Source organism: Macaca mulatta, chromosome 12 (assembly GCF_049350105.2).
Source record: "Macaca mulatta isolate MMU2019108-1 chromosome 12, T2T-MMU8v2.0, whole genome shotgun sequence".
NCBI classification, from domain to species: Eukaryota; Metazoa; Chordata; class Mammalia; order Primates; family Cercopithecidae; genus Macaca; species Macaca mulatta.
In genome coordinates this window covers 130,181,294-130,208,041 of record NC_133417.1, presented here as the reverse complement: position 1 = coordinate 130,208,041, position 26,748 = coordinate 130,181,294, and the positions used below count along the sequence as shown (strand labels likewise).

Below are 26,748 nucleotides of genomic sequence, written 5' to 3'. Positions count from 1 at the left end.
CAACAACCTTGCATGTGCCTGACAACAGCTTCTCCCCTAGAGCCTCCAGAAAGGGACACCACCCTGTTGACACTTAAGTTTAAGTCTTGTGGTTCTCCAAGCAGAGAATCAGCTGAGCTGCGCTGGATGCAGATTTCTGACCCGTGAAAACAGATCATAAATGGAGGTTGATTTAAGCCACTACATGTGTGGCAATTTGGTACAGTGGCAATAGAAAACTAACACAGATTGCCAGAACTTTTTCTTAGGTTTCTGACATCTTTGCATTCAAATTCCCATGTCTCTAAATCATGGTTAAGTGTCCCATCTTACTTAATTTCCAAACATCTAGACTTCCCTATTGAAAATGGCAAACTTACTTTCTAACTGGACGCCACGGGACCAGACTTTGAATCCTATATAAGAATGTGTGAGATTGTGCATTTTGTATGTACATATATATATATGCATGCATATATATGTATATACAATAGTTTACGTATATACACATATAATACTTTATGTATACAGATATAATAGTGTATAATATATGTATTATATTTTGTGTATAGTTTGTGTATATATAGTTTTAGTATAATGTGTATAATATACACATAATAGTTACATATACACATATAATAGTATATATACACATACAATAGTTTACGTATATACACATATAGGAATCTTAGCCATTATACATACACATATATGTATTTTGTTCTCAACTCCAGGGACTAACATATATTGTTTCATAGCAACCCTACAAGCTATATACTAATGGCTCTATTCTTACATATAAGAGTTAGGCAGAGATAAGTCAAATACCTTGCTGGAGGTTACCTAAAAGACAGCTGAAGATCTAAGCACAAGTATGTCTAGATCCAAAACTGCAAGCTCCTTAGTTTTCAACCTGTCTCTCTCTCACATTGAATCTTTTGTAGACATTGCCAGGCCCTACATGCATCTCGGTCCAGGTGCCATGCACCACCTTCCTTAACCTCACCTGTCCAGGACATTGAGGCTCTGTAATGCCTCTGTAGTTTCCCCTTTTATCTCTTTGCCTTCTCAGTATTTCCTGAATTGCCCTCCATCTACCATATGTAAAGGAACTTCAAGACTGTGTGTTCTTAATTCTGTGACTCTGTTCTCCAAAAATTCAGTTTACTTTTAGACTTTTAAATTTAGTTCTTTTCATGACTTTCTGTTCCACGTCTCCAGTCCTAACTTTTTCCTAAGTTCTAGGCACACTTATAACAGCTGAACTTTCCCTTTTGACGATCTTCTGGATGCAATATTCAACATGTCTAAATCAGCATTGCACATTAAATAAAGGGGGGGAACCCTCCCTTCTTACCACCCTTTTTCCCTCACTCATATAATCCATCTCCTTCATGGCCAGTCAGAAACCTCCTGGCATCTTTGAACTTCCCTTCTGGCTAAGACGGTGGGCTCAGGAACTGGACCCCCTGGGTTTACATCCCAGCTCTGCTACTGACTTTGGGCCAATAGCTTAATTTCTCCAGATCCCAAATATTCCTCTGTAAAACTGGAATGGTGCTAACAATGATAACAATACTTACCTCACAGGGTTGTTGGATGGTTCAAATAAGGTTCCACAAAAAATTTAGACCAGCATCCAGCACATAGTACTTGCTCAATAAATTTCAGCTCTCATTTTTTATTTTACTGCTAGATCTTTGTAATCTCCCTGAAATTTATGGTTATGTTTCTGTTGCCTACTTCTCTGTCTTCTACCACCCTATGTTAATATCTAGATTAATGCACACCATCTCTGGATCAAATTCTCTACAATCCAGCCTGCATGTAGCTACTGAATGAATCTTTCTAAAGCACTATTGTAATTATGATTCAAAAATCCTTTAGCAGTTCCTCATGATTTCAGGATACAGTGGAAAATTTTCCTTATCTTGGCATTCAAAGCCTTCCATGAACTAGCTCCTGACTTCTACCTTCAATTGATTCTCTCTCTCCTCTCCTATTTAACCCTGGAGTGTAGACAGGCAAATTTCTAATTCTTTCTTAAATATTCTGCTTTGGCCTGCCTTTTTGCCTTTGTTGTAACTTAATAGTTATGCATACTATGTAGCAGGCAAGGCAATGCACTGATATTTTTAAGATGTCATTTTATTTATCCTCACCAGAAACCTATAAGATAGTGACTGTGCTATCCCTATTTTACAGATGAGAAAACTGAGGGCTGGAAAGGGTGAGTGATTGGCCAAAGGACACACAGTTAGGAAGTGATGGATCCAGGATTTGAATCACAGATGATTCTATAATTTGAAACATTCTACCTTGATGTGTCCCCTCTGCTACATTTCCTTTCCAGTAGGATGCTTTCCTCTGCATTCGTCTCTTTGATTCCCACCTGTTATTCAAAGCCTACCTTAGAGATATCTTTTCTATAAAGCTTACCCAGACTCCTTCAAACTCTAGTGAACTCCTCTGTAGGATACAAGCTTCTTTGTTTTTTTTTTGTTTTTTTTTGTTTTTTTGAGACGGAGTCTCGCTTTGTCGCCCAGGCTGGAGTGCAGTGGCGCGATCTCAGCTCGCTGCAAGCTCCGCCTCCCGGGTTCACGCCATTCTCCTGCCTCAGCCTCCCGAGTAGCTGGGACTACAGGCGCCCACCACCTCGCCCGGCTAATTTTTTGTATTTTTAGTAGAGACAGGGTTTCACCGTGTTAGCCAGGATGGTCTCGATCTCCCGACCTCGTGATCCACCTGCCTCGGCCTCCCAAAGTGCTGGGATTACAGGCGTGAGCCACCGCGCCCGGCCACAAGCTTCTTAAAACTAGGAAAGATGTTTTATTTTTCTCACGAAGTTCAGTGATGTCTTGAGTACAGTACTGAATAAATTCTGATGATTTATTGGTCTTGGATTTCTTTTCTAATGAACTTGGAGGCATCTCCTTGTAACTAAGCCAACAAATCTGATTGCTCCTTATTACTGGTTCTTGACCATTGTCCTAGCTAGGACTTTTGATTAACTATATGTTTCTAAAACTAAAGCAGAAAAGAAAAGTGTTGGAATGGGGTGGAGTGTCTCATAGTATGGTTGAGAAACAGGCTTGGTCTAGAAACAAGAAGAAGAAAGCCCATAGAGGGCCCAACGGTGTCATCCCATGGAACACTCCACCCCATGCTGCTGGATTTTCCCCTCCTTTGCATCAACACAGACTCTGTCTATCTAACATCCTCATATGCTGCCGGGTGATGCCTCTTTTTGCCAATATTTCAGGAAGCTATGATTAGCAGCTGAGGAAATGGAGAAATGAGTCATTCTCGTATTGCAGAAGTTGAAAAGTGGGAGGAACTTTAGGATAAAGAACTGTGGCGCCTAAAGAGGAATAGAGGACAAAATAGATGCAAATATTAGACAGACAGAAAGTCACTTAAGAGTGTCTCAAGATTATTCAATGCTTTGTTATAAGACAGTATGCTCATCTTCTAAAACTGTGATTCAGAAATTTAAGGCACCGCTGTTGAATGGATCCACAGATGGTTTTCAGAAGTTTGTGACCCTTGACCATGCAAGCACATTTTCTGAGTGCTTATATTTTTCTGATGAGTGGGTTCATAGCTTTTATCAGATTTTCAAATGAGCTCATGATCTAAAAGGGATTGTAAAATACTATTTTTAGCCATCAACATACACACATAATCTGACCCCAGGAAATCAGGTGATCCAGAGTCAGACTCTCATAACACCATATAAGGAAAAAATAATAAATCTGAAGATTCTGTATGTACTATAATGTACCTGTTCGTCTGTCAGATGTCAGAGAGTTACTTCGAGGGTGAAATCTGTTTAGCACTGAAGACATATGGTGGAATTTCTAAATATCGAATGACTGGGGATCAACAGACTTCCGCTTGGTGGAATCCTTAGTTTGCCTAACTAAGCCAGTTACAAAGTAATGATATAATTTATCTCCCCAGCTGTCATTTTATAGCATTATGCTAGTTTTCTGATTGGTTTCAAAAGAAGGTCTTCTCAGTCTCTGTGCTAAGACAGGAATAATCAGAATCCCTTTTTCCCTGTCTGGCGCAAATGACTGCATGACAAGGTAGAGATGGGTGCATGGCTCCGGCCTGGGGTGCATGTGTGTCTATCAACTAAATCTAATTATTGCTGGGGAAAAGAGAACAGCCTAGTCCTGTGGCCTCCAAATATTTCTGTCTCACCTAGTAGAAAAGACAGAACATACTCCTATATTATATATCTATTTATCAATTACATAGCTTTTATCAATAGTTGGTATTTCAAAACACAATATATATATGAGACTAGGTTCATTGTTAAGCATAATAAATGTAAATCCCTCATTTATTCTTTATTAAACATACCTTTAACTAATCTGTACTGAAAGCCTTTTGAGTGCCGGGTGTTCTAATCACTAAGGACCCAGTGAAGGAAACGAAATCACATGCTCATGGAACGTACAGCCTCGTAGAGGAAGACGGACCCCGAGTAAAACAAATAAACAAACTGTACAGTTGTGTTCCATGTCAGTGACTGTGGTGGAGAAAATCAAAACAAGAAAGAGCATCCGGGTGGGTTACAGGGGAGAACTGCACTTTTAAATAAAATAGCCCCAGAGGAAGGGCTTGAAGATCTAAAGATGAGGGAACTAACTCCGTAACTCTTTGTAACTATTTGACATACAGATTCAAGGAGCCCATGTCTGTGTGTATTCTATTAAATAATAGTCAAGCATAATTTCTTTATTTAGATAGCCAATATACAAAACATTCTGATGTCTTCTTCTTGTTCCCTGAGCAATCACTTCGGGAATTCCCCTTGGAAGATCACTTATTTAGTCTACACTTAACAAGAGCAACTGCTTTAAACACAGTTCTCAGACCTCAGCCGTATTATTACAGTTGACTTTTGGGGTCTAGCTGGAATTATAAAGTTTGGGTAGCTGTTTTGACAGCCATGGAGCCCTGTTGTCAATTAACTGTTCAATTCAATCTTGATTTGGTTCCCTGGGTGGTTTTACATCATATGGTTTATTTAGCTGTGAGCAATTCTCTTAAACGTCCAAAGTCATTTTGTGTTGCTTTATTGCAGGTGAAGAGGGAGGATATATGCACAAAAGCAGTATCTGAACAGCTGGTAGTTAGTTACTCACAGGAAGTGGTAACTTGACAGCTTTCCTTTCCTTTCTGTTGAGTTACATTCACGTAGCATGAGCATTTCCCTTTTTACCAAGAAGAAAGATTTATTCAGCCTGGTGACGCTTCAGAAGAAAACAGTTTAACGACACTGATATTTTAAAATATTTTGTGACTCAAATTACAGCAATACGATGAGCTTTCGAGGAAAGGTTTTTAAACGGGAGCCCAGTGAATTTTGGAAGAAGAGACGAACAGTGAGGAGAGTAAACCAAGAAGAAATTCACAGATTTAGTTCTGTAGGTATCCAAATGTCAATGTTTTGCTTTCCATCTTTCCTTCAATCCTTTCTTTCAAAAATGATTAGCTCTACAGTGGTATTCTAACACAGGCTGGTGGGTGAAGTCTTATATGGAACAGAAGATTCCATTTGGGTCCTAAATATTCTCTTTTACTTGCATCATTATTTTTGAAGTCACGTTGTTCTCAAACCACATATAACTCTTTTAAAATATATTGATAGAGAATTTAATCATTAGAAATTACTATATTTGGAATTTAAGGTTATCTTAATATTATGGTACAAATTAAAATTTCTGAAGAAGTTATTCTCTTTTTTAAAGAAAAGCCTCTAATTGCCTAAGAATCCAGTTGATGACATGTATATAGTTGTGTTTTTAAAAAATCATCATTGCGCCATTTTATCGTATGCCACTAATTATTTATTTTAAAATTCTTAGAAAGAGCAATCCAAAATATGAAAGAAAAAGTAAATAAGCATTTGATTAATAGAGCTAAGGAGGACTTTAAAAAGTGATACTTTTAAAGGTTTTAAAAGTTAAAAAGATTTGATTTTGTTTTGCTGTTAAAAATATTTCTGCCTTGTTGTTTCAAACAAAATGAGAGCTTGAAAACCTGTACTTATTACAGAACTTTACAGATCTATAAACTGTAGAATGTATAGAGCTTTACAGCTGTATAAACTACTGACAGTTGAATATCAGAGCTGACTGCTAGAGCACTTTAGTGACTTTCATGTAAAGTGAAGGGCCCACTTTGTATGTTAAATGGCTACAGCAATATTCCTGGGTAGCTTATTTTAGAAGAATATTCATTTTACCGGGTGGGTCTGGCTTTGTTTGCCTTCTTCAGAGCAGGGTTTCTCAACCTCAGCGCGACTGTCGTTTGGGGTCTGAGAATTCTTTTCTGTGGAGGGCTGTCCTGTACCGTGTAGGATGGTTAGCAAATTCCTGGCTTCTATCCACTTAATGCTAGTGGCAATCCCTCTCCAGTTGTGACGACCAAGAACATCTCCAAACATTGCTAAATGTCTCTGGGAAGGGTGATCACTGATCACCCATATGAAAACCACAGTTCTAGGGGTGAAAGATCTTTTTGTTCATAGAAACATCTTTAATATAGAAACAGAGATGGCTTTTCAAAAAAATATATATATATAAATTATATATAAATTTTTTATATAAATATATAAATTATATATATATAAACATGCACGTGTGCACTTATATATAGGCTCTTTATAAATATGAGTAAGTACATTGCCTCTCAATGAAAAGAGGCCCTCTTTACACTAACAATTAGTTGACGGCAACTTGATACGAATAGAGTTTATTAGAGGTCTGCTCAGAGGGTTGGTACTGTGTTGTTTGTTCCGTTTCTATCTCAGGAGTGTGTGTCTGCCATTGGTGAATACATGCATTTGAGCCCCTAGCCTTGTTCCCATTAATGTAGCTCTAATTTTTCCACTGGGTATTTCATAGCTGGAGTATGCAGAGTCCTGGACCTGACCTCTTTCTCCCCATTGGTCAGAAATGAGAGCCTGGACCTAACCACTTCCTCCCCACTGGTCAGATATGTCTTCCCTACTGACTCCAAAAGAGCCTCGTCAGCCTGTTAAGGAGGATAACTGTTTCAAAATATTGCCTGGTTTGAGATTATTTTTAACTTGAGTCTTGTCCCCAAAACATAATTTCCCTACTGTTTTTATCTCAATGAAATTTAGAAGTACCATGGATTATGTCACCCTGAGAGTTACTTCTTGTGTCCACTAAAAGACACAATGCACAGAAGCACATGTCTATCTTACCCAGACCACACATACAGGGTTGGCAAGAGGACAGTCCCCAGAGTCTCACCATATAATGAAACTAATCACTCTATGAATTATCTTAATTGAATTTGAACGTATTGCTACTGAGTACTATGGGAAGAGCAGCCAGTAAGGACGCAGTATTTTCCCACAGCATTCAGTTAGCAATGCATTCAAATTTAATTAAGATCATTCATACAGTGATTAGCTTTCTTCGAGGACAGAAGGCACTGGGGACGTTCCTGCTACGGTTGCCTGCTTTTGGTCTGCCTAAGATAGGCATATCTACTTTCACAGGTTGTCTCTTGTATTGAGTGTGGGATTGTTTGATCCATCCTTAAGTATTATCCTGAGATGTACTTTTCATTTTGGAATGCAATGAAAGTGAAACGAGTAATTAGACACTAGGATTTGAAATAGGTATCTTGAGGGGGTCATTCTCCCTGCCCCTCTCACCTGCCATCTATACGACCTTGGGCAAGTTACTTAAATCACTGTGAACCTCAGTTTCCTTCTCTGTAAAATGCTCATAATAATACCTACCCTGTGTTAAGATTGTTGATTAGAATACAGTTTGGTACTGTGCATTCTGAACATGGTTTGAACACTGTTCAAACCAGGTTACAAGTGTTGCCAAAGTTACAAGTGTCGTGCAGTATTACTAAAACTAAGTAACATATTTCCATTTCCAAGGACAAGGGAAGAGGGACACTGAAATTATCTTTCTAGTCACTTTAGCAATTGAAGTCACTGGACTACAGGTCATGCTTTTCTTTGATAACAGAACCACCCAGGAGACAGGCTTCTGAACTGCATTAAGCTGAGAGCTTGGGGTCCCAGATCTTTCTATGTGTTGATACAGTTTATTTCAGAAACACCATGGTTTTTTTCTACCCAGCCGAAGCCCAGTTTAGCTGAAACCCACTCACAGCCTGATTGTACTGTGCCCAGTACATTCATCTAAGCTTTCTAAAATCTAAAACGGCCAGGCGTGATGGCCAGCACTTTGGGAGGCCGAGGCAGCCAGATCACAAGGTCAGGAGATGGAGACCATCCTGACTAACATGGTGATACCCCGTCTCGACTAAAAATACAAAAAATTTGCCGGGTGTGGTGGCACGTACCTGTAGTCCCAGCTACTCAGGAGGCTGAGGCAGGAGAATCGCTTGAATGCAGGAGGCAGAGGTTGCAGTGAGCCAAGATCGTGCCACTGCACTCCAGCCTGGGTGACAGAGCAAGACTCCGTCTCAAAAAAAAAAAAAAAAAATATATATATATATATATACACACATATATATACATACACACCAAGATCCCTAGACTGGTTTCAGAGCCTATTCATTCAAATAGTGATAAGGGAAGGAGCAATTCAGTTGACAAAACACCCAACAAATGAAGATGAGACCTAAAGTTAAGGAAGAAAGCAGTAACTTCTTTTAAATTTTGGATATACTCAAAAATTGTAGTGAAAGAGGAAAAAAGTGATTTTTGCATATACTTATCATATCTGTTTTTGTAATGATTATGTAGATCTTGAACTCAAGTCATTTCTTAATCTAAAGAACATTTAGAAATGGTTTAATTTTACAGTAATCTCGAATACCTATCCAGAGCTCTGTGACTTCCTAAGAATTATGCAACCCAAATTTTATACCCTCTTGACCCAGGTTGACTATTCTGTATATTCTGGGGTTTTTTTCAAATGCTATTTGAAGCTCTATATTTTATGTAGAATTTTTAGTTCTTTTGAAAGTTTCCCTTATTAATCTAATTTTCAAATGTATTGTCTGAGAAATGCCACCTATCACAAACAACATACAATTGAGAGACTACATTGTGTTATGAGAAAAGCTTAAGGAAAGGGTGAACCTGACGTGTTAGATCATCAAGCAGAACTACTTCCCTTAATTTCTGAAATGTGTGTGGCGATCTGCCGCTGATGGTTTTCTTTTTAACTGCCTTTCTATTTTTATTTTATTCTTTTTTATACTAAAATTCTTCAGTATGATCTCTGGTACAAAGGAAGTCAATAAAGAGATCATTTCCTTCCTAACTTGTGTGTCCTAATTTAGAAAGATTAAAAACAGAATTAAGTTGAATTACTATATCAATCATCTGCACAGTCATAAAAATATACAAATATATTTAAATAAATATGATTTGTTGTTTTTAAGTTGTTACTGGTTTACGGGTCATTAATCTGCAGGGTTTCAAAGTATTTGGAAAACTGGATACCCATGAAAATTCATCCTCTCATCTTTAAAGTACCTGTTAGCACTTTAATAGGAAAATAAAAATGAAAACTCTATGTAGAGGATATAATCTGAATAGCTTTAACATATCTCTAATATACATTATTTTATATCATACTGTACTATTATCATTCAAGTCAGTTTTTTCTTCTTGAATCTTCCATGTTAATGTGAGGAGCCTCCCTCACTGGTGATCTGTGCTTCGTTAGGTGCTATCTCTTTGTTTTGTACAACCATTCATAGGGCGTTGCTTATTTAGGCTGTTGTGAAACGAGCCAGTTAGCTGAAAGAAGCAATGGATGGGGTTCCAGGAGCCAGGATTTTGGTTCTAGGAACAATGAAACAAGGCTGAATCAGGTTTGAAACACAAAGGAAAGCAGGAATGAATGTTGTATATGGACAAGTTGAAGAATGCGAAGAAGCAGGAGTAACCAGGGGATGTGAATTCAAGAAATGGAGAAGTGAGCATTGAAACTTGGTCCACCTGAGAATCCAGGTGAACACAGATGAGAGGACCTGGGTGCGGGCTGCAACAGGAACAGTTAGCTCATGTGCCAGGGAGCTGCAGAGAAGCTGCCTCTAAAATGGAAGTGGGAGGGGTACCTGTAATTTAACTAAGAATGGTCTTCCTTTCCCTAGCAGCTGACTGTGAAGGGAGGGAGAAGAGTTAAATCAGAAGTGAGCCAAGCTTCTGAGCATGGGCAGGACTGTTTGTTAGAAAAGAGGAGTTCTAACAGGAATAGTAAGGACGGTCATGATCCCAGCAACCCTTTATTTCCTGGAAGGTGGCAGTGGTACAAAACTTTTTTATTTTAAAGATTCCCTCAATTGGTGGTAATTTTCATTGTGGATGTTGACATACGCACTAATAACATTCATTATATGGTTCCTTAAAGCTACCTTTTCATTTTCTTTCCCTCCTATTAATTTTTTTTTTTTTTTTTTTTTTTTTTTTTTTGAGATGGAGGCTCACTCTGTTGCCCAGGCTGGATTACAGTGACAAGATCTCAGCTCACTGCAACTGCCACCTCCTGGGTTCAAGCGATTCTCCTGCCTCAGTCCCTTGAGTAGCTGGGATTGCAGGCGCACGCCACCACCCCTGGCTAATTTTTGTATTTTTAGTAGAGATGCGGTTTCACCATGTTGGCCGGGCTGGTCTCGCACTCCTGACCTCAAGTGATCCACCTGCCTTGGCCTTCCAATGTTCTGGGATTACAGGCGTGAGCTACCACACCTGGCCTGAGCCACCAGGCCTGGCCTGGTCCTCTTTCCCTACTACTTTGTTCCCCTGAGGTGCCTGGTGACCTTATTATACCAGCCCCAGCCTTCTCTTGTGTTTGCTGCAGAAACTCGGGAGCAGAAATAGTACGCCAAATCACAGCTCTATTCCAGAATCCTCCCAACAGGGGTGAAGAAAAAGCATTTCTGTTTTCTGTTCTCTGTTCTGCAAGGCTATGTTCTTTGTTAGTGGAGTGGAGTGGAGTGGACTACAGGCTTCAAACTGAGCTGGTTAGAATATCAATTCTCCTGTCAACTTGCAGCCAAGTTGTTGAAGTCTTCAAAATCCAAGCTTCCTCATCAAAAAGAAAAAAAAGCAGCAGTGATCTTTTCCAGGGTTGATGTGGGTATTCAGTGAGAGAAGATATTACATACTGATTATGGTCTTTGCCATTGATTATGATAGTGGTAGTAGAAAAACAATAACCATTATTGGCATTTACAGGGTAATTTATTTTAAAATGGTAGTGCATATTGTTATCATTATTATCAATTATTTGGTGTGACTGTTATTTCTACAAGAAAACACATATGAATTAGTTTTACTATAATAAATATAGTAAATGTGACTTGTACGATGAAAATGGGGGGAGGAAGAAAGGTGAAACCCCTATGATATACAACAGATGAGACATACCTAAACCATTGCTAGCTTAGGTATGTCTGATCTGTTGTATATTACAGGGGTTTGCCAGAACTTCCAACACAACCAGACACCTCCTACAGAGAGCAAAATTATAGTATGTGACTATCGTCACTGAAGGTAAACGGGGTCTTAAACTCATCTTTTGGCTTCCAGATGTTCTGGTGTTACAGGAGAGTGATGGGTTGAATGAGTAAGGCTTAATGGAAAATTAGAGATCAGGGCTGCACTGAATGTGTCTCCCTGGAGAAGCAGGAAGGTTCTTAAGCCCCCATTTTTGGGATGCTTGATACCTGATGTACTTTTCACAGAATTAGACAATGTTGGGTTGCGTTGGTAATTCAGGAGTTGACCAAACCTAAATTTCCACACCTCAAAGACAGGAGTCATTGGCTAAAAGAGGTCCTCCTTTAAGACCATTCAAATCCAAATAAACATAAAAATTGAGGAAATAATAGTCCCTTATTGTCGGCACTATTCCTTGTATTATATCTCATTAGATTCCTCTAGTTGCAAGCACTAGAAACCTACTCCAGTGAACAAACACAGTCCAGAGAAGGGGACAGAAGGAAAGGTGGAGAGATGGGCTCAGAAAAGAACCAGGAATGGACTTAGAGAAGCTCAGGACAGTGGGAAATGGGTGATCTTGATGACTGGAACTAATGGAAAGTCTTGTGGGAGTGTAGCCCCAGAAATGAAACAATTCCAATCCTTTTATCTGCTTTTGCATCCTTCCACTCAAGATTCAGAGTTCGGCAGGAAAGAATTTAATGGGTCACACGCCCTTGATGCCAGAAAATCAGGACCCTTTAATTAGTCAGATCCACCAAGGCTGCTTCTTATGGGAATGTGGAAAGAAGTAAGTCCCCAAAAGGAAATTAACATGCTAGTACTAAAAGAAAGTAGGATGAGTGCTACATAGGCCAAAAGACAACAAATATCCACTATGCGTATTCAACTTCAAGTAGCCACAGGTAGGAAAGGAAATTTAAAAATGGTCTGTCATTATGGGAAGACATATTGAAATTATAAAATGCCTGTTGTTGACAAAATTATTTACATTTGTATGTGTGACATGTGTGTGCGTGTACAACACTTGACCTGTGAGTGAATGTTTTGTGATTATTAAACTAATAAGATAGTATCTGAGGTTAACCTGGTGACAGCTCTCATCACAGGCTTCATATAAATGAATCTAAAATTCTCCACAGTTTACTCCAAGGCATTAATTTCCCTTGTGTCAGGCAGCCTTGTAATTGGGTTGTGATGTATTTTTAATGATATTTATTATCATTCAAGTGTTTCTAGAAAACTAAATGAGACATGTAATTTAGTTGATTTATATCTTCTTGGATATTTTCTACTTCTTTACAAATACAGAGAAGCAGCCACTTTTAAATTTTATGTTTCTTTGCTGTACAAAAATATGTGAATTTTAACATGCTCACAAGAGATATACATGGTCAGATTTCTTTAAAAAGAAAATAAGACTTCAACGATCCAAATTTAGTTTGAAAGTGCACCTTACATCACAAATCCTGTAAAGCTCATTTGTGTCCTTTCTTGCCCTAATGAAATTAAGGGTTAACAAAATAGAAAATTCTGATTTTTCTAACTATAATATGTGTATTGAATGTAACAATACAGTCATCCCTTATATCTGCAAAACATTTTATACTTTACTGACTTTCACCTGCTTTATGTCACTGAAATGGACTAAGACATTCCAAGAGTTACTGCTGATTGATTTCTTGTGAGATCTGTGTCTGTCTTTGTTACCAAGGGAACCATTTCCAAATTCAGCTTAATCTGAGTTTGCCCAGCTGCACAGTTGTTAACTTTGATTTGACTGGTGTTTTTCCATTTTCATGAAACTGTGTGGTTCAAGACAGACAGAAGGTTAAAGGGTTAGTATAAGATGGCTTATTCTTTACTTAATCATTTCCTTTTTGGTAGGAAAAAGTAGCCTTGTTTTCTGAAGCTCAAACATTTGAGAGGTTCTCCAGGGGAACTCCCTCTGATGAAAGGCTAAATTAAATCTGTTACATGACCCAGGCTGACAGCTGCAGCCGTGGATCCAGCTGTATGGACTTTCTCCGATCTTCTCATTTGTTTTAAATACAAGTGGCGTGGAAGTTGGCTTCATTCCAATTACATTAAGGTCAAAGGGTCCTGGATTAAGTTAAGGCCTAAAGAATCCATGTGTCATTTAGATCTTCTATTTCTTCTAAGAAATCTAATCAGTTATCTTGATATAACATTGAAATTAGTTAAAAGCTATGTTGCTTCTCATTTGTTTTGGAGATTTCAAGATTGAAATTTTTGGAGGCTCTCTCAAAAGACCCCATGAATCATCACTGTGAGTGATTTGCTTGTCCGTATGTCAAGATGTGAAGAAAACCGAAAAATAATTAGCATGTGGCACTCTAATAGAGCCTACTGTATTGGTACCAAACTAAATATCTATTTTTTGTTAGTTTTTCTGTGTCCTTAATCAGTATGAATAGTTTTGAAAACTAAAGAAGCCATTCAGATATAGGATTAGTTCTGTTATGAATATTGAACATAGAATAAAGGTTCAGATACATGGGAACAACAGCACTGGCTGAGGAAGAGGGAGTTCCAAATGGCATCACAGGATCTACCACGTGTCACAGAAAGAACATAAAACTTCTCAAAGGAAGTGGGGAACGCTCTTTTCGTAGTGTTTCTTGAAAAGACTACGTTTTCTGAAAAAGAGAACCAAGAATAACTACTTCAGGTGGACAAAACTAGAGCAACCCCAGTGGTGAATAACCAAGACATGGCTCCCTAATTACACTCAGAATGTAGATCCCAAAGATGCGGTCCTCAGTCACGAGGGATTTGCCACAGAGATGTTCTCTCTTCCTCGTTCCACCAGTCCTTTTCCTGATGAGCTCCCCAGTGCTGACAAGCTCACCTTGTATCTGTGTAGGTCACAGCTACAGAAAGATATTTAAAGTATCTGCAACATTGATTGTTCTTTAGATTTTTCTATTTGCAAAGCTAATGAGTTTAATATTAAACCAATCCTAAATGTAATCCTTCTCTTTTGATCTGCAAGTATAAATACATGAAAATATTTTCTAGGCCATTTCTCAAGGAAAACAAAGCTAGAATTTCAAAGTCACTTTCATTTGCTGATATGCATAATCAGGTAGATTGCTTTCCTTTTTCCTGTGAGGGACAGAGTAGCCTGACTTCACTCAGGAGATGCTGGAAAGAGAAGCTGTCCTTCTTTTATCCGAGTACTCTTCCTTATGACTACGTATTTGCCTCCAATAGAATCATTAATTTTCTGAGTTTATTTTAAGAAAATTTAAATAATAAATATGAAAGCATAGAGGACAATTCCTGGTACATGAAGAATTCATCGTAGTTGGTTTGATTAGCTGATTGGCATACGTTTCTTGGGTAAAACATGTAGGGTAATTTTCAATCATCTTCAAATATAAACAAATCTACATTTGTCTGATATTCAGTGGTTCACTTACCACTTTTCATACTTTATCTACTTGATCTTTGCAGCAACACTGCCCTTTCCCCATTCATCCCAATATCGGCTGTTGCAAATGACTTGTCGAAGTTACATAGCTGGTAGGTGAGAGATCCTGAACTTCCAACTAGAGATTCTGATTTCTAATCCTTTGTGACAATGACCAATACACATGAGTATTTAAGTTACCAGATGTTGATGGTTCCCTACAGAGGTGAAAAATATTTTGGTTATTAAATTGCTAATTGCACATCTCCTTTTTGCTGACATTAGCTTCTAGAACCACATATATAATCTGTAATTATTTTCCCTGGCCTCCTTTCCCCAGGGTTTTGTGTATCTTTTCTTAATTACTTGAAACTGTTAGTGGTTGAACTTCTATGGGAAGTCTCACTGTGATTTTTCTAGGCTCCCTCTCTGGTGGATTTTCAAAGGGTAAACAACTTTAAAATCAAATAACTCCCCAGTGTTTCCATGAACACATGATAGTTTTGGGAAACCAAGTTCATTTTCTCACCACGAGGAACGCAATACATGTTCATTGTAGAAATTTGGAGAATGCAGAAAAATCAAAATGGCAAAATCCTACATATCACAACTGATAATGTTAGGATCCATATCTCTAATCTTTTCTCTTTAAATTTCTTAAATCTTGTGTGATTATTCTGTTGTATTATATTTAGTACCACTTTATTGAACAATAATACATAAGCAATTTTGCTTTTTATTACAAACTTTAAAAAATTTAGTTTCAATGGGTATGTGTTGTTTCTTAGGATAAATGTACCATAATTTCCTAATTATTTCTTATCCGCGATGATTTACTGTTTCCCATTTTTAGCTAGTTTGTGCCCTTACAATATCCCTTAGAGATATAGGTATTCTGAGCTCAAACTCTAGTGTCATAATAGCTATGAATCTAGAACCACTGTCAAGGTAACCGAAACCTCTTTCCTTCTGCGGTAGCGAGTGCCCTTTCTTTATCTTTCCTTTTGTACCAATGCTTGCCATCTTGATCATGAACTCCAGCCACTTGGTGTTTTCCAAAAAGAAAAGCCAATTAATATGCGAAATGTTGTGAGTTCGCTAACTTTGCTGAAGAATTGAAGCGTTCAGTAAATTTATGGCATGCACTGCACCATTATTTATAGCATGTACTAATAGTTACTCACGGATTTATGCCAACCTCTACCCTAGTTCCAGTGTCCTTCCCAAAGCGCATCACAGCATTAAGCCTATCTCCACCATACACAGTTCTCTGAAAAAGATAAACCGTTTGTTTGGAACAGCAGCTCTGGAGTCTGGAGTCTTCACTGATTGGGTATAACCGCCACTAGCCTACCTTTCTCCCTTATACCTTTGGATTAGGGTGACTATATTTTCTCCATCTTGTTACAAAGATAATATTGTAAAGACATCCTTGTGTAAATCTTGGGTTATATGTGTGCTTGTTTCTTTAAGATAGAATCCCAGAAAAGGAATTCTTGGATCTGGATGACATACTATAAATTTATTTATTTAACAAATATTTATTGAGTGATTACTATTTGCTCTTTGTAGACATTAAATTTACAATACTAATGCTTTAAATCCCTGACTAGTAAACATTAGAAACTCATAGCCTTTATCTATTAACACTCGGGTAATGAGGATTATAGGTGTGGGCTTTTCTAGGTGTTTAAAAAGTATTATCTCATTTAATCCTGTGAGGCAGCACCTACTAAACCATTTTACAGATGGAGAAATTAATGCATGGGGATTTTAATTACCATGCCTGAAGTTCCATAGCTCATAAGTGGCAATGCCAAAACTGGAATCCCAGGAATTCTGGCACTAGGGTATATGTTAACGCTCTGTTGCATCTTAACATAGAAAACCTATACTCACGCTCTCCTTTATACTTTGGATTTTTCCAAAATAAGGCTGGGTAGTCTAGCTTATGTTTCAGTTAGATTGTACTTCCATTCTGGAGGAATATGAAGGTTGGTAATTTAGCCATGTAATTTTCAGTGTTACATACTTCAAATGCTTATTTTCTTCAATGTCATTTCTTCATCCATTTGGTCTTGAATTATAGTGATGAAAATAATTCAGACATTTGTAGTGGAATACTTTGTTCTTGCTTGTTTCAAAGAGATGCCCTGGGTAGCCCAGACTATTACAAAGATGACTGTTTTACCACCTTGGGGCTTAGATAATCATCTTGGCATTCAGTAGTGAAATCAGGTAGATGGGAAGCAAGCATTTGTTTTTGTGACAGGAGCCTATTCTTCTGCTGTGAAGTTGATTTGGAGGAAAGCTGTGGATTTGGGGAACTAGATCAAACAAATCTCTTAATTCTCTGTAAGAAGAATAGGGCCTCTTACCACTGTGGTGCAACACCAGCCCTGATGCATAATAACAGGTACTGGTGGGTGCCTTTTCCCATGCAGAGTGACTTTAGAGCAGCTAATGAAATTCATTACTCATTTGAGAGAAAGAGAGAAAGAGTAAAAAGCACTATAAAAATCCAAGCCAATTCAGAGTAATCTTGGCACATACCTTATCCCCGTTGGTGCATTTCCAAAAGAAACAAGCACATTAAATTCAAGAGAGACAACCCAACCCTTGTTAAAGCTGTAAATCAATGCTGCTCAGTCACCAGTTTCACTCAATGTCTCTGCAAGGAGCAGTAGCGAGAAATTAACTGATCCCACCATCCTTGTATACATCTGTCTCTTTACACCGAGCAGGCAGCTCCCTTGCTCCAGAGAGAACTACTGGTTATATAGCCCGGATTCTCGCCATTACAGATATGTAAAGCATCTATGACAACTTTGGCCTAATCCCAGGCTCTAGACACTATGGAATACATCATTGCTATTTCTTTTTAAACTTTACGTCCTCAAAGTTGTGATGCATTGAATATCTTGAATGTTACACAATGATCAACAAATACACTGGGAAGATTGAACTTCACCAATCTATTCCTCCAGAGGCCAAAACTTAGTAAATTACATGAAGTAGACCTGCTGGATTTTGCAGTCCCATGTCAAAATAACCCCAGTGCAATATCCTAAACAGGAAAGGCCTAATAAATATCATTCATTAATTGATATCATAGCCTGAAATGAATACCTGAAATTATGTCTTCAGATGCTTGCAGGCCATATGTTTTATGTGGGTATATTAAGGAGAGTTAGGATTTAGTTTCTCTGTGGTTTTATTCATAACCTGTGACTTGGGAACTCGGATTTGCCTATTGTACCAATTTAGGTGGGATTGATTTTAGGTAACATTGGGGTCCCAGTAAAAGATCTTCTTTGAAAGATCTTCTTGTCTCCAACGCCTTAAATAATGCTGGATTTCGGGACTAATGGGTGATAATATTTAAAAGATAGTGAGAACCCGATTACAGAAGCCCTCTTAAAACATCCATATGTCATTTGCCTTTAAACCTATGAATGACAATACACACTAAAACCACACTCTCATATCCCTACTCATTTTGGTGTGAGGAGGGAGAAGATAAAAGTATTATTAGCCACATCATGGGCTATTGCTCTAAGTACCAAAGGGCATCATATACTTCAGCTGAAGAACTCTTAGGGACATAAACAACCAACCAAAGCTAAGGCAGATGTAAGAGCTTCCTGAAAGGGTTTTACTGTACATTTTGTTTCGTTTGCTACATTTGATACCTACACACTCAATAGGGGGGAAAAACAGGTTTCAGAATAAGCCAACTGTTTCAGACTTGAAGGCCTGTGGGGGCAGTTGGTAATATGAAAGTAATATGCTGCAGGGTAAGATAAAGACTACTGAGGCCTACAGCTAAACTGGAGTGAAATACCATGACTTAAAGACAAGCCAATTAAAAAGAAAATAAATGTGGGTGGCAAACCAAACATCTGAAACATGCGTTTGCCTTTTGACCTGTCAATCTATAATCTTTGGAATTAACCTTTGCCTGGGAAATAAGGAATTGGAACTTAAAATAAGTCAAAATAGAATAATATCAAAAGGTAGCGATTCCAGAAAGACTTTTTTCACTACCCAAGACTTGCCATAGCATCTCTGTATTTTCTGCCTCAAAATACTCAGGTCTCACAGCTCTTTCATTAAATATGTTGATCAACTGAATTTCTTTTCTCCAAATATTGCGTGGGGTATTTCTTTTTTACTAAACTAGCCACCTTTCTGGAAGGACCTTCTGGATAGAATATTCACCTGGCATTACCCTTAGTTTCCTTAAGCATTTGTGAAGTGAGCTGGGTTTTTTTCTTTTTTTTCTGATGTAGAGAGTATATGATGATCCTTGCCATTGGCCCACTATGTTCACATTTTGTTTTATATTTTTATATTTGGAAAATTATCAAAATATATATTGACTGCTACTTTGAGAAGCCCATTAGCATTTATTAAAATGTCAATGAAAGTTTCTAGGGCTTTATCAGAAGAGCTCTTCCAAAAATAGCCTTAGGAGTCAAAGCTATCTGTGTGCTTTGCAGAATGAGGAAGGGTGGCACGTGTGAGTGTGGGGAAGGAAGAGTTTGGGTGGGAAGGTATCTATTGATGTCACTTATATGAAAAAGAAAAATAATTTTTTTCACTTATGAGATCACTTTAGTGTTCAAATTTCATAAGAACCACTCAAATCTCTAGGAGTCCCAAAATAACCCAGAGGACTACCGCTTTTCACTTAGGTTGCATAAATGCTTCATCAAAAGGGTTAGAGGACTCAGATTGTGTTTTTGGTTTTCTGTTTTGGATTTCGTTGTGTTTTGCAGCAGGAGAGGGTCCATTTTTCTCACCATATGAGTTCTGTACAACTGGAGCAAACACATCAACCCTATAGTGAAACACAAATGGAGCAAACACATCAACCCTATAATGAAACAGTCACATTTCTCCCTCTATTTTTATTTTTGGCACTACGGGAGGCTTCTTTGAAGGGAGCGCATTCCCTCTTGGCTTCAGGAATCTAATGCAATGTGATTATCGGGCTATTTTTTCAGACTTATCCATTTTCACCACACTGCATCCATAATAGTCCTGTCATTCCGTTCTATTAGAAAATGACCTAGCTTGTCTCTGTAGAGACAAAGAGGCTCAGAGCCAAGCAATTAATCCTGACACAGGATCCATGTGTTCATGACAACCAAGACCGCCTGTGATACTTTGATTGCTAGCAAGGTGCCAACATTTTCGAATTGACCCAAGCAGAACTCACAAGGAAGTATCTAATTCAGAAGAAATGATGATAATTATCATAATACCATAGCAAGTAAGCAGAAGGCCTTTCTTCCTGTTGACAAAAATGTACATAAACATCTATTCTGAGGATGTGATAGGGCTGGGTATCGTGAACCTTGGGGACTTAATAAGAACAGTTTGCATTTCTGAGGGAGATATCAGGTATTTTAGGATTTTCTCATATTATTTCAAATCTGGAAATAATAGTTACGTGGCTTTGCCCTACATTCCTGGAGTCTCTGTGACTGCATTGGAAGGATTGTGCCGTGTCAAAGCCTCAATGATAACTAAGAGATGAAATCCAACCAGGCATAGAAAACGGAGATGGTATATGTCAGTGATTAATACCATATTTTCTTTTCCTACAGCAAGAAAAGCCTAGGCTTCTCGAGCCTTTGGATTATGAGACTGTCATTGAAGAACTTGAAAAGACCTACCGGAATGATCCTCTTCAAGATCTCCTGTTCTTCCCCAGTGATGACTTTTCAGTAAGTCTTCTCTTCTCAAGCCGTCTAGATTCAGGAGGGCCCTACAGATTGGGTCGCTGTCTTTCTCTGTAGATTCAGGGAGTCCAGCCCTCCCTGTGGCCACCCTACATCTCAGTCTCTGCAGCAGGAGTTCACATCCAATAATAGAAAGTACCCCAGGGCCCCCTCAAGTTGAAAGATCAGAAGCTTAGTGAGTCAGTGGCCACTGGCGACTGGGAGGAGGCCCAGGACACAGCCTGGTTCCAGCTGGTATTCATGTGCCTGTCAATGTCTGGGTTTCTGACCACTGCCTTACCTCGACTCACAGAGCACTTCCTCCCTCAGCCATTTCTAACTGAAAGCTTCCAAGCAATTGAAATCAACCAATGGCAAAGACAGGACTCTATTAGCACAAAAGATGCAGTTCTTAAAAATCACCCTTAATCTTGGTTTGCCTTTCATAAGGAGATATTGACACTTGGGAGCAAAGAAAGGTAGGCTAGAACATCTTCATAGAGAGATTTGAGGTCTGAGATAGTCCCCTTTAGATGCACACTACCACATAGAGAGCCTCTGAGGATAGTAGAGATAATGAATGAAAAGGAAATTCGTGTTGCAAACAAACACAAAGTTCTGGATGGTGAGCACCCACATGTTCCAAACATAACATACTGTTACTTTGTGGTCTTAAAGATTTTTAAATTGTTATCTAACTATGCAAACAGAGATCTCAGTGGGCAGTTAATAAATTTTCCTGTCTCTTCCTAAAAGAAAGGTAGTCTCAGACATCACAAACTTCAACATCTTAAAGCAAATGAAAAGGCAGCTGAAGGGTACCCGTGAAACAGCCATTGTCCACGCAGACCTCTATCAGGGAGCATGGGTCTCAGTGCCGACACATTCCTCAAACAGCCTCAAACTTCCATTTTCTCTCTTACTTTGAGGGCAGGTCTGGCTTCTGGCTTTTAAAGGGGTGTTTTTTTTCACCTTCCTCCATGGATTCATGAAAAAGAAGGTATATGGAAGTTAATGATTTTCTGTTTCAAGTATGAAGAATCATGGAAGAAAGGAGACAGATTTGTAAATAGGAAAAAAGAAACTCTTCCAATGTTTTTCAAAATTTTAAACAGCTTCCACTTGAGTGCTGGCACATTTTGAGAGAGACTTATCTCGTGCAGAAATCTCATTTCCGTGGTTGGACCAGGCCACTGGAAGTTGAACTGCAAGCATAAAGTTAAACCACATTTTTAAAAATTCCACATCCTCATTTTCATTTTTCAGACTGAAGATTAACCTGATGAACAGTTTCTTTTTTTCTTTCTTTTTTCTTTCTTTCTCTCTCTTTCTCCTTCTTTCTTTCTTTCTTTCTTTTCTTTCTTTCTTTCTTCTCTCTCTCTCTCTCTCTCTCTTTCTTTCTTTCTTTCTTTCTTTCTTTCTTTCTTTCTTTCTTTCTTTCTTTCTTCTTTCTTTCTTTTTTTTTTAACCAAGTGTCTCTCTGTCACCCAGGCTGGAATGCAGTGCCACAATCTTGGCTCACTGCAACCTCCACCTCCCAGATTCAGGTGATTCTCCTGCCTCATCCTCCCAAGTAGCTGGGATTACAGGTGCATGCCACCACACTTGGCTAATTTTTGTAATTTTAGTAGAGATGGGGTTTTACCATGTTGGCCACGCTGGTCTCGAACTCATGACCTCAAGTGATCCACCCATTTTCGGCCTCCCAGAGTGCTGGGATTACAGGGGTGAGCCACCACGCCCAGCCTTGAATGGCCTCTTTATGTCAAACAACACCAAAAATCATGAATCCAGGAGCATCTTTTCTCCTAGTTTTGTCCTTCAAAAATATGTCAAATGCTACTTCAAGGCCTCCTAGCTCAAAAAGAAAGTAGAGGATGCAGGTAGATGGACTGTAAAGTTTGCAGCGAGTTTGGATTGTTTTGGCATCTTTCCATGCTCATTTAAATTGAGGAATGTGTCTGTTTACTCCTTGATCTTTACCGTCCTTAGCAGTGTAATGGAGAATACAATAACTCTTTATTTTTCCAATGTGAACATTCCAATAAATACACTCAACTATTTTATTCCATGGCTGCTTAAAACCCTTCTGTGGCTCCCCGACTGCCTTCCAAATGTAGTGCAGTCACCTCAGCATGACCCAATGCCTGCTTCAAGATGTGGTCCTTGCCCATTTCTCAAAGCCATAGCCTACTCTCTCCCACCCCATTCCGGCCCATCATACACAGTCACCCTCATTCCCAACTGGGGTAAAAGACCAGCACAGTTCCAAACATACTATTCTATAACACACCCCAAACCATTTCCTTCCTGTATTCATTCAGCAAATACATGATGTATAATACCGAATACTGGGCATTACTCAATGAATGGAGACAGCAGTGATTAGACAGAAATCACCTGGGGTTCTAAGGGAGCTTATCTTTTGGTGGGTTTACTTATTGAAGGTTTACTTATTCCAAAGAAAACGGTAAACCAATTAATTTGCCAGATAATTCAGATAGAGACCAGTTCTATGAGGAAAATAAAACCAGGGAGAATCTGATGATAGAATCTGAGTAGGGTAAGAACTGCGTTGGTCTAGGTGACCATGGATGAGCCTCTCTAAGAAGGCGACATTTAAGCTGAGTTCTGAGTTCTCAAGAAGGATCAGCCATGCTGGGGAAGGTGTGTTTCAGCCTAAAGGGATAGCTGGTGCAAAGGCCCTGAAGAACTCTAAGACTGGAGATTGGTATGGCTGGACAGGATAAGGCATTTGCATCTTATTCTAACTACAGGCAAGGGCAAGTCACAGGAGTGTTTCAAGAAGGAAAACAAATGACTGAGTGTGGATTCCTAAATATTAAAAGTTCATCTGGGCTCTGTGTGGAAAACATAAAACAGGACCTGGAGGAAGTGGGGAGTGTGGTCCAAAGAATCGTTCACAATTAATCTCTGCCCAAGAGATTTTCAATGCCACCTAATCCTTACTATCAGCAAATGTCGCATCCTCCAAATGGCTAAATTTTAATTTGCATTAAGCAACTGACAAACAAAAGGATAGTATTAGATATTATCTCTACATAAAATTACCCATTTTTGAATAATATGTGGAGATTGTTCCTCATTTTTCCTGCTCTACAGAGTACGGCTTGGCAAACTTGGCACCAAGGTGGCCCTTGGGTGACCTGCTGCCTATTATGTCCCATGAGCTAAGAATGGTTTTAATGTTGTTAAAATAGCTTAAGGAAAAAAGACATTTCCAAACACATTAAAATTATCTGAAATTCAAATTCTGATATCCATAAAGAAAGTTTTATTGAACATGGACACCATTCCTTGACCTCTTGTCAGTGGCTGTGTTCATGATGCAAAGGCAGGGTTGCAACAGAGTTGCAGTAGTGGCAACAGAGACATTCAGCCGGAAAAGATTTATTCTTCGATGCTTTACAGAAAAAGTTGGCTGACATACAGTACAACTGCATGCGTTTTTGGTTTTTATCCTTACGCTCTTTGTGGAATATAGGCGTGTCTGTAAATCTCTAATGTTGCCTGCTTCACCCACAGCCTATGTCACATTTTAGGGATGTGGTGCACCAACAGGAAGTGTCCGTGCAGTCGGCAAGCATGTCATTTCCTCGGCTCTCCCTTGAGCAGTGGGTGAGGCTCCTCTGGGGTGTGTGGGGTCGATCTCCACTGAGCCAATGTGAAGTGGTCATAGAATGACCACCCCAATCCCAAGACATCCCGGGATGGAAGGAGAGGGGCAGCTCCAAGCTTCCCACCCCTACCTCTAAACATCTTTCATCCAGTTTCTGCCCTGCAGATTGGAGAATCCAGCTCACTCGTATGTTTCCACGTTACCAAGCACCCACACTTGCAGCACACATGATTCATTACTTGGTTTGTTTAATCAATATTTATTCGGCACCCACGAGCTGCTGAATATAGAACAGCACTTCCTAGACTAGTGAGACTGACAAGAAAAGCAAAAGCACTGTGTTTAAGGAGCTCATGCCCTTTTATGGATGAAAAAGCAAGTTGACTTAGAATGCTTCTGGTTAAGAAATACCAAGAATCAGAGACTTCATCTGGTATCTAGTACACCGGAAAGATTACTTTTCACCGAGGCAGTATTCTTACATTGTGACTGTATATATTAAAAGTGTTTCTCTATTCACTCTGCTGTCCCAACCGCCAAATACCCTCATTTGCCTGGACCACACCTCCCCTCCAAGAAGTGGCTTTGTAACTGGTCCTCCTGCTTTCTTCTTTGCTCTGCTTTGATTCGTTCACACACAGTACTCAATGGAAGCTGTTAGGAACACAAATTAGATAACGCCATGCCTCTGGCTAAAACTTCTCAGTGACTTCTCATTGCCTTAAGAGTCAAAACCAGCTCCTCCCATAACACCTGTCATCCGGTTCCCCATGATCTCTGAGCTCTCATCTAGCCTGCTTTCCTCAGTCACTGCACAGACATCAAGCATTCTTTCTGTTCCCCCAGGTCGCCAAGCTCATCCCCTCTGTAGGGCCTTTACACTCTCTGTATAGCTGGTTCCTATTTTTCAGCCACAACTCAGTTTAAATGTCACCTCTACAAAGAAGCATCCCTGACTTCCGAGCTACGCTGCCCTCACACCCAGTTACTTTATAACGTTACCCCACCTGCTTCTCTTGCTAACACTTAACACCACTGGGAAATCTCCTCGTTTGCTTTTTCACTCCTCTGTCACTTGTTTCTCGCTGTTGGACGGTCGCCTCTAGCAGGACAGAGGCATCTTCTGTCTGGATCGTTGAAAGATTTTCAGCAACTAAAGCAGAACTTGGCACAAAGCAGATGGAAAATAAATATTTATTTCAGGAATTATCTTTCAGAAACATCTAGATTGCTATTTTATAACATAATGTTGATCCTTTGACTACCTTGAGGAACCAAAGCCTATTCTGAAACAAAATTCTTGAGAATAAAGAGGCTGAAGTAATTGACTTTGCTTGATAGTGAGGAAAATACTTCCCTCTTTGGCACAACTCAACTCAACAGATAACCTTAAAAAACAGCACTAAGAACACGATTTTCTTTTTAAAGAGGCCCATTCCTTCCAACATAGTGCCTGGTTCCTAGCTGATATCAACAAAGCTTAGTTTTCTCCTTTTAACACTTTTTTTAAAGAGATGGAGTCTCGCTTTGTTACCCAGGCTGGAGTATAGTGGCAAGTCACTGCAGCCTCAAAGTTGGCCTCTCAAAGTGCTGGGATTACAGGCATGAGCCACTGCACCCAGCCCTCTAACACTTTCGTATACTTCTTCACTTACTCATTCACTTCCTTTCTGTTAGTAGGCAAGGGACAAATCAGTTCACATCTGTACTTCAAGTACCCAACACAATGTCTTGTTCATGGACATTCCATAGATTATCAAACATGGAATTAAAACAGTTTTCTTCCAGGTTAAGGGCCTGACACAGAAACACTTTCCTTTATTTTGGCACACCAGGTAGAAGCTAGTCCTCCCGGTATGTGGGTTCTGGGACTGAGCAGCATGAACTTCTGCACTACATGTGTCCTGATGATTCACTAAAATAAGCAGTATTGATGTATTTATTAAACCATTAATTGCAAAAACTTATACTGCTTCAATAATTGTATTTGCTACTTTTGTTCATCGTTCTTTTTCAAGCTGGTAGTAATCGAAACTTTAGAACAAAACAAAAAATAAAGAACTTAGTCACCAAAGTGTGTGACTCAGTAAAGTAGGCAAAGAAAGTAAGAAAAGAAAGCAAGTGCTAAGAAAAATGGTTTCAAGGACACACTGAATCATATTGTTAAATGATTCTGTTTAAGAAGAGGCTGATGCAAAATAGCAGGAAAAAAGTTGAGAAAGTCAGAAATGAGTTTCTTCCTGAGCAGAAGATGTAGAAAGCCTGAGATGGGATCATTTCTGGGAAATACAAAACCATATTAAGAAAGTTCTGATGTCTGAAAGCTGATGAGACTGTACACTGTGTAGGAAGACCACCTATCAACTATACTTCAATATTGTCCACACCAGTAAAACTCTTATTTCATCTTACCTTCAGGGACCACCTTTGGTGATCTAAGCTGTATATATCCAGGACACCAATATGAATA

The 26,748-nt window shown here is 39.0% G+C and overlaps 1 protein-coding gene across 7 annotated transcripts in view; it reads left to right on the top strand.

The window, feature by feature from the left end:
• Nucleotides 1-26,748, top strand: part of DOCK10 (dedicator of cytokinesis 10) — a 288,958-nt gene that overhangs the window by 88,544 nt on the left and 173,666 nt on the right. For 4 of the 7 annotated variants that reach the window (XM_077956660.1, XM_015111181.3, XM_077956661.1 and 1 more), the window contains exon 2: nt 20,525-20,644. In XM_077956660.1, coding sequence (XP_077812786.1) covers nt 20,525-20,644 — 120 coding nt within the window. Of the gene's footprint in view, nt 1-5,198; nt 5,421-20,524; nt 20,645-26,748 lie in introns of those variants that run through there. The other 3 variants (XM_077956663.1, XM_015111182.3, XM_077956662.1) reach the window with 2 other exon arrangements.